The following is a 13,634-nucleotide window of genomic DNA, read 5'->3' as shown; positions in this document are numbered from 1 at the left end:
CTGTATATACCCTATCTGGTCTATAGGCAAAGGAAAGTTGCTTTACTCACCTGCATAATACCCTATCTGGTCTATAGGCAAAGGAAAGACGCCTTACTCACCTCTATAATGGCCTATATGGTATATAGGCAAAGGAAAGACGCCTTACTCACCTGTGTAATACCCTATCTGGTCTATAGAAAAAGGAAACACACCTTACTCACCTGTGCGGTGTCTTACCTGGTCTGTAATGAAAGGAAATACACGTTACTCACCTGTATGGTGTCTTACCTGGTCTGTAATCAAAGGAAATACACGTTACTCACATGTACGGTGTCTTACCTAGTCTGTAGTCAAGGAAACACACCTTACTCACCTGTACGGTGTCTTACCTGGTCTGTTATCAAAGGAAATACACGTTACTCACCTGTATGGTGTCTTACCTGGTTTGTAAACAAAGGAAATACACGTTACTCACCTGTACGGTGTCTTACCTGGTCTGTAATGAAAGGAAATACACGTTACTCACCTGTAAGGTGTCTTACCTAGTCTGTAGTCAAGGAAACACACCTTCCTCACCTGTACGGTGTCTTACCTGGTCTGCTATAAAAGGAAACACACCTTACTTACCTGTACGGCGTCTTACATGGCCTGTTATAAAAGGAAACACACCTTACTTACCTGTATTGTTGTCATTTATTAAGAAGAGAAAAAAAACAATTTGTTTGTAAATGTTAATAAAGGTACATTTTACAATTGAAATTTTCTACGTCATAACTAAATGTTATAAAACATTTCCTTTCTGTACTCAGAAGAGGAGCCCGCTTGTGCCATGTTCCAACATTTTATTAGGCTATTGATAGCATGTGGTCACATTTTACTGCACACAAATAATGCAATTAATATTGTTTATGTGTCAACTTCTTCCAATACTTTAAAAATATTTAGGAAGTGAAATGAAATACATTTTTGTATTTCAAATAAGTTTGTACACACTGTAACAGATACTCATCTAATCAAATCCTCATTGTAACAATGTTTCTGTGATAAATAAAGATAAGAAAAGTCCAGTTTGGTGAAGAGTTATTATCATAATGTAAATAGTATTGTTAATAATAAATAGCTATGTTTTTCTAGTATTGGTTACCTGCCCCTAGTCAGGTTTATAACACTAATGTGTCTGAGCCTTTTGTACATTAATTGGGCACTGAGGTGAATCAATATCCATATTTGCACTAAGTTCCTCAAACCTGGGTAATAATAGCACAGAAAAAAGGACCACAATGTAAATATCAGTCAGATGATAGCACTATGAAATGAAAATCTTGTTCAGAATTCACTCTAAAATGGTTGTATGATTAGCTATGCTACAACAGTCCCTCCCGCGATACTTATAGAACAGTCCCGCAAGGAGGTCACATGACTAGTGCCCGCCATTTTGAATTGCTATAGTTAATGTATGGTAGTATCGGCGCCGTACATTTTGACCAAAAACAGGGACTTAAAATGCTTGTAAAGCACGGAAACTCCGTACACATCAATGGGACACCATCTTGAACATGTTTGTGGCGGTAGGTTTAGGTGTCGTTGCGCGACGGCCGATATTTTTGTGGATATAGTGGGCATTCGCTAAAAAGACATTTTGCTGGGCGTTCGCTAAAAAGACCATCGAGAATCGAAAACTTTGATTTATGTCACTTCGGGTGAATGGATTGACTTGAAACTCAGGATTAATACATGGGAGCACAACGTGGACATATTCCAAGCAAAAAAAATGAGATTCGTGCAGCGCGGACTTCTCTAGAGTGGGCGTTTGTGGGCATTCGCTAAAAAGACCATGCGCCTCCTTACTGGCAGCGGTTGGGACACGTGTGCATTGCCCTGTCTGCAAGTTGAAAACCTAGAAGAGGCCAAAGCAAGTTGTCAAGATCATTGACATCATCAGAATTCACAGATGTTCACACTGAGGACTTTGTTTGTACCATGCAAGATGTTTCATATCAAGGCTCCTTCAAGCTACACATAGATTGTCTTTAATCCAACCATCTGTGGAAACAATGTGGAGCAACAGGCATTCTACTCGTCTTCTTCTTTCGTTTTGAGGCTACCAACTTCAATTTGCTGAAGACCTTTGTAGCCTATATACTCATTTTTCACTTGAGTGAAGTGAGGAAAGTCGTGTAAAGTGCCTTTCCCAAGGGTACAAGATCGGTGACACGGCAGGGTTTGAACTCAGGACCTTCTGGGCCTGAGTCAAACATGCTGCCGATTAGGCCATTTGGTCCCACACAACTACTACCATAGTAACACCTACTGTCACAACCATTCACTACATTTTATTATATTTTACACTGTAATTACTGTGTGATACCTCATTCTCACTGCAGGTAACTGTGTCGTCGTTGGTGGTAGTGGATGTGGGCATGACCTGGACACATCGGTTTGCCTGCATGGAGAATACCTAGGACAGACCAATACACAAGATATTGAGATATGTCACACTTTGACAGAATGTGATATATATAAGGCTAGGAATCGTTTTTAGAGACATTTGAATAAAAAATTAGTTTGGTTGTCCTAATACCCAATGACTTCAAAATTTTATGTACAATTCAGCGCTTCTTCCAGCAAGGCAGAGATCCATCAGAAAAAAAAGGACCGTGGGGTACCCTTGGGAAAGTAAAGAAAATCATATTTCCTGACAATCATTATAAAAAGAGCAATATCAAATATAATTTTCTGACCTCATTCCCACTACAGGTAACAGCTCTCTCCTTGTCGACAGTGGTGGTGGTTGTACACGTGTCAGGGACACATCGGCCAGTCTGCAAGCAGAAACTCTGGAAGAGGAAAATGAACACCCAGGAATAAATAATCTGCTGCCTCAAAGGAAGTACACAAAATTGTATCAAATTGATTTTTAAAATCTTTATTGGTACAACAAAATTACAATGACTTTGGCATGGTCTTATACGTCTATACATACAAACAAGCAAGTGGATATAAATGAACTAACCTAACCACAAGCATACGAATAGACCAATATGAAACGTTTGCTTCCTCCTACCTGCCCTGGTTGGCATGATCCTCCCTGCGTGCTGTACGGAGCTCGGGGGGTCACCGTGACACACCTTTCTTCTTCCAGATTGAAGACCTGGGGTGTAAAGAGTGAGCACACAATGTTGTAAAGAAAAATTGATGTGTACATCAGCGTAACAGTGACAATGAGATGGAACAAAATTTTTCAAGTGTTTTTATGTTTGTAACGTTACCTCTCCATTTCCGCAGGAAGCGGTCCACGTGGTGTCGCGATCAAGCACACATCGCCCCACGTCCGCACTGAAGACCTGACATTTGTACAATGAAGGAACATGTTTAGGCCACAGCAAATAAATTTCATTTTCATCCGCAGACTCCAAATCTATGCTATATATGCGAGAACACAAAAACAACAAGATGGGCAAATAAAGTAAGACCGTAGATGTTGTAACAAGGTTGAAGTGACAAAATACGGCCTCACAGCCAGTTTTTCCCCGTCATCAAGCAAAGTGACACTAGCCAAGCATCACTAATCAACTAGTACTCAAGGCTACCACACTGTACTCGTGTCACCTCTAAAACTGCTTTCACTAGTTTCACTTCTACAGCTACGTATACAATCATGGTTATCACTAGTATCACTTCCGCAACTACAATGAAGGCAACCACAAGACAATATTTTCGGCATGTTCGCGTCATGTTGACATGTAGTCCAGGAGGAGATTCTCAGAAGAGGCCTAGAAATAGCGTTTCGTAGCACACCCCGTACTTATTTAGTAACGATTCAACGATATAACATTATATCTTGTGTGTGCGTGTGTGTTTTCGAAATGGGCGCGGATTTATTTTCTGTGGCCTTAGAAATATAGAAAGCCATTCCAAATTTCGACAGGAACGACGGAAGGCATAGACATTAGTACTTCAAATCATCCGTACCTCGCCAGGCCTGCAGGTGACTGCCTGCGTCTTGTCCAAAACGGCCGCCGACACACACGTCCCGAGCTCCGCGCTGAAGACCTGACAGGGTGCGAATGGATACAAACATTTCAGAGAGGAAATGCAATGAAGGCTTCCTTATTGTTATCACACAAAAATACAGAAATACAAATCTGGCTACAATAGATATATAATTATTGTTTTGCCTCATACCTCGCGGTTACCACATGTTACTTCCCCCTTCTTCTTATCTGTCGAAACACACCTTCCTGACTCCAAACTGAACGCCTGAAAACGGAAGAAATAGTAAAATAAACTACATGTACTCAAAGAATCGTCACTGAGCAAAAATCATCAATCCTTTACTCAATGTTTAATCTAAGCGGATCTCTGTCCTTTCCGTGCAAACACATGTTCCTGTCTCCACACTGAAAACCATGAGTAATGTAACGGATGAATGTACGTGTGTGAGTCAAAAAGTAATGCAAGTGATTTTATGTGAACAGCCTCATTTCTAATCGGATGACTTGCAATTTGGCACAAAGGTAAAGGCAGATGTCTTCTTGAGATATCTAAATTTTCATAATTTCATGAGTGACTGGGTTGATTTCAAGCTGACCACAACGTTGGAACATTGTCAAAAGATCAGTTCCTTTAATCATTCACCAACTGGCCACGACTAGTCGCCAATTAGCCGACGGTCAGCACCAAAGAACACCTAATATGGCGATTTTTCCCAAAAGCTACAAAAATGCCACCATTGACGCGAACTATACTCTTATTAGGCACCATTAGGTCCCCATTAGTACTAAAAGCAACTGTAAAAAATAATATTGCAGTTTCAGGTTTGTATGTCCTAATTCTATATGTATATAGATTTATGTCTTTGTATCATTACACGTAAATGGTACAAAACACACAAAGAGTGGAATTCGGTACATGATTGTTTTAACGTTATGTGGATGGATATTTCATTTCGTATGTATCGTACAATATGATGTAACGTTACACATCCTTTTATCACTGCAAATCTTTTTTTTTTCTAATTTCATTACTAATCTAAATTGGTTTTTAATTTAGTTGCTGCGGTTACAGTAGCCTACTCGTCTGGGCTTCATACGCATATGCGTCACACGTCGGAAGGGAAGATTAGCGACACAGAATGCCGCAACAAACAATTGCAAACTTTGTGTCTTGGAGGGGGGCGCTAGAGATGCATCGGGTAAGTGGGGAACTTATTATGATTTTGCTTGTTTCTGATCTTTATGAGCATTATTTGCCTCTTTTTGATCTTTAAATGTATAATTTCGCTTGGTTTTGATGTTAAAACTTTATGGGAGGCTATAAAAATGTCATTATATATCCGCTTGAGATGCATCTACCCCTTTGTGTCACTTAAAAAAAAAATTGCAAACTTGTCGCGGCCGAGTGAGATACTCGCTTAAAACATTGTCAGAATAAAGTCATTGTCCCTGGCTGTGTCATTTTGTGATTATACCTTTGAATTATTAATTATTGTGGCCTCGAAGCATATAAAGAAAATGCACTGAGACGCAAGCAGTTACCTAGCAGTAACCATTTGCGTCACAAATTACCCAATAATGACAATATAACAATACAGCTTATTTCATTTGTGGCTCACCTGACCAGGTAAACAAGTCACTCCCTTCCCGTCGCCATGGCAACTGCTATCCCTTGGCACGCACCTTCCGTACTCGGCGCAGAATATCTGATGCAAGGACGTGAGCGCTCAGGCATGTTAGAAAACGCTGTCACAAAACTCTACATAGGTACGATTAAAATGCGTCTTGGTACTAGTAATGCAATTCGTTACAGTGTGTCAGTGATGTTGAGCGCATGTTGTTTGGCCCAAAGTACGCCACGCAATCGCCTTTCAAAGTGTCAGTGTACAGTGTAGCAAACACAACACAAGAAAGATAAATCACACAACATGGAGCGGTGGTTATGGAAAGACATTTATTACGGCTTACATAGCAGCAGTTCGCAGTACATTTCTGTGACGCGTTCTTTGCACACCTAAGTAAAATGAAGATGCATGTCATCTTACACGAGGAGACGGGAAATTATCCTGTGATGAGTTTGTGAAGATTTCGATCAATTCTGATGTTTCCCGGTACGGTGCCTTGGCTCGGGCGACAGTTGACTTCCGTGTACAGGGTCCCTTGATTGCCAAGATGACATTCCGTTGTACATACAGTCCGAGTGCTTCATACCAGGCTATCATTCAGCTTTTAGTTCAAGAACCATCCATGATCCACATCAAGGTAAAGTTATTGTGGATAAACATCAAGAAAAGGTCGATAGTAAGATATGGCATTTTAACTTGAAAAAGAAATTTAAAGATGCTTCCAATTAATATCACCCACAGTACGGTAAAAGATATCAAAACATGCTGATTTTCAAGCCATTCAAGGTTGTAATAGGAGAAAACTTCGAAGAACTTTACCATTGTGCAGTTGGGGTTGGCATCGTGGCCATATGGGTCTTCTGTCGACGGTTTTGGTGTCGACAGTTCTTGAGTCGAGGGTTTAAGTGTAGATGGCATCAGCGTTGACGACTCTAGTGTCGATTGTTTTGGAGTCGATGCTTTAGGAGTAGATGGCTTTAGTGTTGACCGCTCTGTTGTCAATGGTTCTGGGGTCGATGTTTTGGGTGTAGATGGCTTTAGTGTTGATGGGTCTGGCATTGATGGTTCTGGTTCTCCCGTTCCTGTTTCTTCCGCCCCTGGTCCTTCCCTCCGTGGTTCTTCCGTCCCTGGTCCTTCCCTCCGTGGTTCTTCGGTCCCTGGTTCTTCCGCCCACGAGTCTTCGGTCCCTGGTTCTTCCGTCCACGAGTCTTCCGTCCCTGGTTCTTCCGTCCACGAGTCTTCCGTCCCTGGTTCTTCCGTCCCTGGTTCATCCCTCCGTGGTTCTTCCGTCCGTGGTTCTTCCGTCGCTGGTCTTTCCCTCCGTGGTTCTTCCGTCCTTGGTTCGTCCGTCCCTGTCTCTTCCCTCCGTGGTTCTTCCGTCCTTGGTTCGTGCGTCACTGGCTCTTCCCTCCGTGGTCCTTCCGTCGATAGTTCTGGAGGGGCTCCCAATGAGATGAAGCCTTCACACGCTTCGTTTTCCAGAATGCACCGCCGCGATGTCGGGCAAAAGGCTGTAGAAATCATAAATAACACATACTCAATTCGTATCCCTACTAATAGAATTTCTCCCAGTTCATACCACCCAGTGTTACATGATGTACCTTGCAATGCAACATTCTAATACCCTTGCACGTTATTTGATATGTTCAGAACAATCAGCAGAGAAATCGTATCCGACATTTTGTCTGTAATCATGCTAACAAAACATTTCAAGAAAGATTTCACACAATATATGTACTCTTCCTTTTTTGTTACAGCAGTCAGACGGATTCCTTTTTTGTTATAGCAGTCAGACGGATTCCGGCTTTTCAGGTGGGGACTTAACCAATATAATCATAATAAAACACTCATACTTACCAATCTGATCCAATTGATGACAGTGTCGATAACCAACTATCCGCCGACAGTATGACGACCCACAACCAAGGCAGTCGGGCGGGTGTGAGCTGTACTCTTGTGCAAGACTTACAGCTTTGCGTGCAAACTCCTCATTCTTTAATGACGGAAGTTTATAGAGATCAACATTTTGTGTGCTGTTATAGTTGTGTATTGCTTTAACAGCAACTTCATATGTACATAGTTCAAATCATTGTTGTATGGTTGGGAACAGCTTTGAACATGCGGCTGATTCTTTACAAAGGAAATACCAAAACAACATTTTTTTCTGTACAGAGAACTGAGAGAAACCATAGCCGGGCAGATTTTCATGTGACTTAGAAATTGCTATTGTGCCTATGCAGCATTAAAAAGATCGATAACATTAACATCAAAGTAAAACATCATGATCAACTACAATTTTATGATAACGTTAATAGGTGCGTTGTTGTATCAGAAGACTATAGCTGGTTTTACGAGAAGAAGGGACGGTTCACCGTTTGGAAATGTATCACACACACACACACACTCTCTCTCTCTCTCTCTTTCTCTCCCTCTCTTTCTCTCTTTCTATCCCCTTTAGCTCTAGAAACAAGTGCACGGTACCTCACGCTGTGAGCACATCGTGGTGCCGTTGATGCAGTAGCTAGTCATGTTGGTCGGTAAGCAGAGGTTGGTCGCGGGACAAAACACGGTGCCTGGCAGACATTGAAGACCACTCCACCGTCGGCAGTCGTCGCCAACAACACAGCCGCCAAGTCCGGCACAAAATCGCTGTTAAGACATTGATCAAACATGAACAAAACAACCTTGGGCAAAAACACAAATGAAAGTTTCGAAACTGCCCAAAATGTTCAGATAAGGCAAACAAGAGAGACAAGGATTATGCACCTCATCATTCTGTACTTCACATGCAAAAATGCAACATAAATTACCATTGGTGAAAGTCCGTAGACGGATTGGAGCGGTTGGCAGATCCCTGTCCCGTTGTCATGTTGTCCGTCCTGCCAAGTCTTGAGTTCCTGTCGGTAGCGGCAGATTTCTGGGTGGTCCCGGCAGTTGTGGGTGGCGTTAGGCTGCTGTTCGCTGCCGTCAGGATACGGATAGGGACCATGCGACCCATCCGGAGACGGATAGGGCCCATGCGACCCATCCGGAGTCGGAGTCGTCACCTGGCCTGGCCACCGTTGTCCGCACACGACAACTACGGCGGTACAGACCACTGGAAAGCAGAAAATCCACCATAACCAGGCAGTTTAGACCTTCCACGCTTATCCTCGATCAATTATGCTTTGCAATAGAATATAAAGTTTAACAGACATGGGGAGTGATCAAATGTAATATTTGGGCATGTGAAGCAAAGGTGAAGACACTTGCATGCAAGCACATGTAGAACTAGAGTATGCCGCAACCATATGGGATCCATATAGTTTTTTACAATGCAAGATAAACATAACCTGGAAAAGGTACAGAAGCCAGATTCTAAACGGAGAACTAAACAGAGATTCACCTTTTTAAAAATACATGTAGAATGACCAGCATTTCTTTTACGTTGACTCTAATTTCATCCTGACTTCAAAATGAAAATAAAAACTTTTAAAACTTACCAATCACAATGAGGGGTTCCAAACGCCCCATCTTCACCGCTAATATCGAATCCCTCTGGCCCTACGGCCTTGCCACTTACTTTTCTGCTTTTCCTCCAATACAACAATCTCAAAACACGTACGGTGTAGAAGGTCTCCCTGGTACGGGATGGCACGTACAATGAGCTACCTAGACCGGTGAGCCCTTCGTCAACAATACCGTACATTAATATTTCATAGCCTTATTGTCCTTTTCGCCACTCTCATGATTGCTTCATGAGTAGCTCTTTATGTTTGACAAGAACGTTAGATCCAAAAGTGTATGACGTCTTAAAGCATGCCATTAAGAGGACAACAGGTGGTATGTGCTGTTTAGAGTCAAACTCTACTTTTAAAGTTGCAATATTGCATTTACTTGTTATGGTTAAATTCTTTTTACTCTTTGAATACTTCTCGGGAAGAGGGTATGGAGTCATTTCCTTAATTGCATTTTCTTTTTTAATTTTTGAGGGATTACCATACACATAGACCACTATGACAACCAGCAAAACATCAGTAATAATTTATGACACCATATTGGTGATAGGCACCATTGAGCTGATGTTCTTTCAATAGCCCCATAGAGCGTGGCAAAAGTGCACGAATGTTCTCTTTTTTTAATATAGACTATGGCCAGGATATGAAAACCTACAAGGCACCTTTCCTCGCAACCACTCCAAATTACCGCCCTTTAATACCAATCCTGATACAAAGTTGGTACAAGATGCAAATTATTGAAATTGCCTCCCCAAACATTTTGAGCAAAGTAATCAGGGGATGTGAATGTTGTCCAGGATGTGATGAAATTATTGTGATGTATGGTGACAGGTATTGTTAGGCTGGATGCTGCAATTGTTACATTCATAAATGAAATAGGGTTCAACAGAACAATTGCTAAGCACTTCCCTAATGGATGTTAAGGCGTTTCCAAGAAACAATGTAAACATGCTGTCTCTTTGTATCATATCAAAGACTTGCTTACGTGCTGGTCATTTGTAATGTCCTTGCACATCGTGTCATGAGGCATTTGACATGTGACTTCAGGTACAAAACTGGGGGGGGGGGGATAATTCAATGCTTGTTTCTTGTCTTGCAGCTGTTTTGTACTACATACTACATAAGCATGCCCATAGCCAGGATTTCGGTTGGGGGGGTTCTTTTTAGTAAATGTGGGACCATCGAGCGCCGCAGGCACGAGACTCACGCCGAAGGCGTGAGGTATCTAGGGGGGTCCGGGGGCATGCTCCCCCGGAAAAAATGAAATTTTGACCCTCTGAAACGCCATTTCCTGCATTTTGACCGTCAAAAATCGCTTGCGAAGTTTAATGGAATTTCTATTAAAGGACAAGGCTTTGAGGCCAACTCCCTCAACATATTTTCACCATGTCCGACACCAAAGGCGTGAGGCGTCGCAATGGAGGTCCGGGGAAATTTTGAAATCTGGACCCTCTGAAAAGCCATTTCCTGCACTTTCTGGGGCAAATTTTGCTGATAGACTCACTACGATTGGCTGAAATGTCTATCAAGGAAAAATGCAAATCAGTCATGCCTTTGAAAAAAAATCTTGGACATGAAAAAGTGGACCTTCGATCCTGAAAAAGCGGACCTTTTGAGCGGCTACGGGCATGATAAGCAACATTTTGGCTGAATGAATCATATTAATAGCAAGCTGTAGATGGTTGTCTGTCTACATTGGTATGTGATTGTGTCTCAGACACTTAATAAATTTACTGTCAATTAATTTCATGGTTTTAATTCACTGTAGAAGGGAAAAGGGTTTTTGCAGTGCTTTAAATTTGCAGTTGAAACAATTTCGCAATTCAGTTGTTACGAACTTATGCTGGAATGGTCACCTGGATTTTTACAGGAGCCATGGTTAGAGTACCATCCTACTTAGTGACCGCTGGCTCAATCCTTTCACTACGGCAGATGGTACTCAGGCTCGACAATAACCTTGCCTTCAATACCAATACAGATATGTACTTACAGAATGGGGATGTCCTGTATGTCAACTGGTAGCGCCCTCACAGTTCAGCTCCAGGTTGCAATTAATTAGTTACTGGGAGACCTCGGTTCATTCCTGGGTAGGGCATCTTGGTTGGGGCTGCACTCTTTTGGAAGGGACATAAAATGGGGGTTCCCTGTTCGAGGTGATGCCGCTTTTAAAGGGAAAGGGCTAGCAAGTGAAAAGGCTAGCAACTTAGCACTCCTCCCTGTAAAAATATAACTTGCTACTCAAACAGCTGTATGCACCACTAGACAAGGGTCTGAACCAGGGCTGTATCTAGTTTTGAATTTTTTTTGCTCCAGTAATTGTTTAAGAGCCATGTTTTTAGTTTTCGTTGTTAAATCTGTCATTCTAAACTTACGAATATACATTTTCACCAATTTCATGTCATGAAGTTCAGATTTTGGGAATGGATGGTGGAAATTTTTGTTCCATCCCATTGAATAAGCAAATTTCTGTCCAAGGATGGAAGGCTGGGTCCTGGGGACAGCCATGGTCTGAACAAACTTACAGAATGAGGTATGATGTAAAACAATGAAGTGCAAGCACTGCAAGGCACACCATTTATCTTACTAGTGTACAGTTTATTGAGTTTTGTCAACAAATAGTAGGAATGCCTTTTGATACTGAAGTTACATGTAGATCTGCAAAAAGGAAAAATAACTGAATAGAAATGCACCAGTACTGCAACTATAAGAACATTTGGCAAAATATGCATATCAAATTTGATAACTGGCAGACTAAAATGTCTGCAGCATTCCCTATTTCATTTGACAAACATTTCACTGATATACATCCATATTTATCTATATCTACCATCGAATCTGAAATCAAAGGTGAAAATGGAAAATGGGATACAATAGTCTGTGAATCTGTGTTAATTTCTTGCTGTAAAGGGCTGATTCATTGGCTGCCTCCCTGACACCAGGGATGCAAAAAGCATGATTAAGTCAGGCTAAAGGTAATACTTTGAAATGGTACTTTGTTGTTTTTAATTTTCCAAGTCTGCACACAAGTTATGCTTACCAAAAACTTTCTAAGCTATCTGCTGTGGCTTCTGCATAAAAGCATCCTGTGTTGTTTGATTGATTGAAAATGACTGTGCCATCTATGACTCTGACACTGTTTCATTTGTACGTAATGTAGTATGTACAGCACTATGATGTAGTTTCAGTAGAATATCATGAATGTAGATTAATGCTACTGCTCCCTATCTTCTGGACCCAAAGAATCCTCTACTCCAGCTACCAAGAGGTGCAACAGACTTCTTATTCTCAGCTTCCTCCTCTATCTTCCTTGCCTGCTCCTCCTGTAGTCGTGCCTGGTTCCGCTTGAAGGCTTCGAGTGGGTCGTCCTCTGACCTGTAATAGTCCAACACCGGCCGAATGTCCTCCACGCCACTCGTCGCGACAGTGCGGAGGAAGAATGCCAAGTCGAACAGAGTCCGGTCATCACTGTTACCATCCCACTTCTTCAGACCAACAGCGTTGCTTGGTTGCAGTTGGTACGCGTGTGGATCACAATCAACGATTATGACCTTACCCATGTCACGGTTCAGACTGGAGAGGTCTTTCACGTGGTGGCCATTCATGTACTTCGTTGCGTCTCGGAACAGACGGTACATGATGTAGCCGTTGGGGTCAAGGCTGTCGATCAGGGGGTAGGCGGTAAAGCCCTGCTCACGGGTGTAGATGACGACCTCGAAGAGAGGTGGGCCAACCTGTGAGAGGAAATAGTCCAGGCCAGGCCGCTTCTTGAAGCGCCAACCACTGGCATAGGTCCACTCTGGGTGTACCAGCACGCCTGTCATCTCCAGCACAAGGGTGTAGGGTGGCTGGTAGTAGGGCTCCTGTAAGGGGTCAGGTAGGAGCTTCTCACGGCTAGGCTCTTCAATCATGGTCTTATAACCCATCATCTCCTTCCAGGCTCGGCGGAAGTACGCTACGAAAATCACGTCGTTGGAAAACTCGTCCTTGACAACTTGCCCGTTTTCATCGCGTTGAGGTCGCCCCATTTCAACCAAAGAGACGGTACCACCGACGCCGAACATTGCCAGGGTCACGTAGATGCTGATTTTGGTCCAATCTCGTTTGGGCTTCTCATCCTTTTTATCCTCTTGCCCTTCCTTCTTATCGTCAGAAGTACCTTGCTCTGCTGCACTTTTCTCTTTCAGAATGGATTGCGTGATGGAGTCTTCGGCCGGAACAGATATCGTCGTAGAAAACCGAGAAACGCAGGCAAACCTGTACACCGGTGCTAGTCTCCTGGAGGCAAAAAGTCTGTGGCACAATACTGCAGCTGCGGTGGGTTGTTTAATGATGATTTCGCGTCGCGAGGCCGAAGAAAATAAGACAAACCCTCGTGTGGCTCTTCTTGCCATGAGCGCCGCCATCTTGGTGCTTTTTCCCATGAGGCCCTAAACTGCGCATGCGGAGTGCTTCACTTCCGGGACAAAGACTCTACTTCCTATTTTCCCGAACTGATAGACTGTGGTGGCGGAGAAAAGTATTTTGAACTCTTTGGA

General features: G+C 42.6%; 2 protein-coding genes across 2 annotated transcripts in view; both read right to left on the bottom strand.

The window, feature by feature from the left end:
• The window catches only part of LOC118418099, a 37,173-nt gene extending 27,037 nt beyond the window's left edge, over positions 1-10,136 (bottom strand). The window contains exons 1-11 of the mRNA XM_035823928.1: positions 9,085-10,136; positions 8,413-8,699; positions 8,084-8,251; positions 5,597-5,683; positions 4,168-4,242; positions 3,955-4,035; positions 3,252-3,326; positions 3,047-3,133; positions 2,724-2,819; positions 2,351-2,440; positions 1,823-1,879 (exon numbers count right to left, since the gene is read on the bottom strand). Of these exons, the coding sequence (XP_035679821.1) occupies positions 1,823-1,879; positions 2,351-2,440; positions 2,724-2,819; positions 3,047-3,133; positions 3,252-3,326; positions 3,955-4,035; positions 4,168-4,242; positions 5,597-5,683; positions 8,084-8,251; positions 8,413-8,699; positions 9,085-9,115 (1,134 nt within the window). The 5' untranslated portion in view covers positions 9,116-10,136. The remainder of the gene's footprint in view (positions 1-1,822; positions 1,880-2,350; positions 2,441-2,723; positions 2,820-3,046; positions 3,134-3,251; positions 3,327-3,954; positions 4,036-4,167; positions 4,243-5,596; positions 5,684-8,083; positions 8,252-8,412; positions 8,700-9,084) is intronic.
• Positions 10,137-11,682: 1,546 nt separating this feature from the next.
• On the bottom strand, positions 11,683-13,556 carry LOC118418043 (mitochondrial import inner membrane translocase subunit TIM50-like). The gene has a single exon (XM_035823850.1). It carries the CDS (start codon positions 13,518-13,520, stop codon positions 12,321-12,323), a length of 1,200 nt encoding a protein of 399 aa, XP_035679743.1. The 5' UTR covers positions 13,521-13,556; the 3' UTR covers positions 11,683-12,320.
• Between the last annotated feature and the right edge of the window lie 78 nt (positions 13,557-13,634).

This window comes from Branchiostoma floridae, chromosome 6, assembly GCF_000003815.2.
Source record: "Branchiostoma floridae strain S238N-H82 chromosome 6, Bfl_VNyyK, whole genome shotgun sequence".
NCBI classification, from domain to species: domain Eukaryota; kingdom Metazoa; phylum Chordata; class Leptocardii; order Amphioxiformes; family Branchiostomatidae; genus Branchiostoma; species Branchiostoma floridae.
This window is presented reverse-complemented; position numbering and strand designations above follow the sequence as displayed.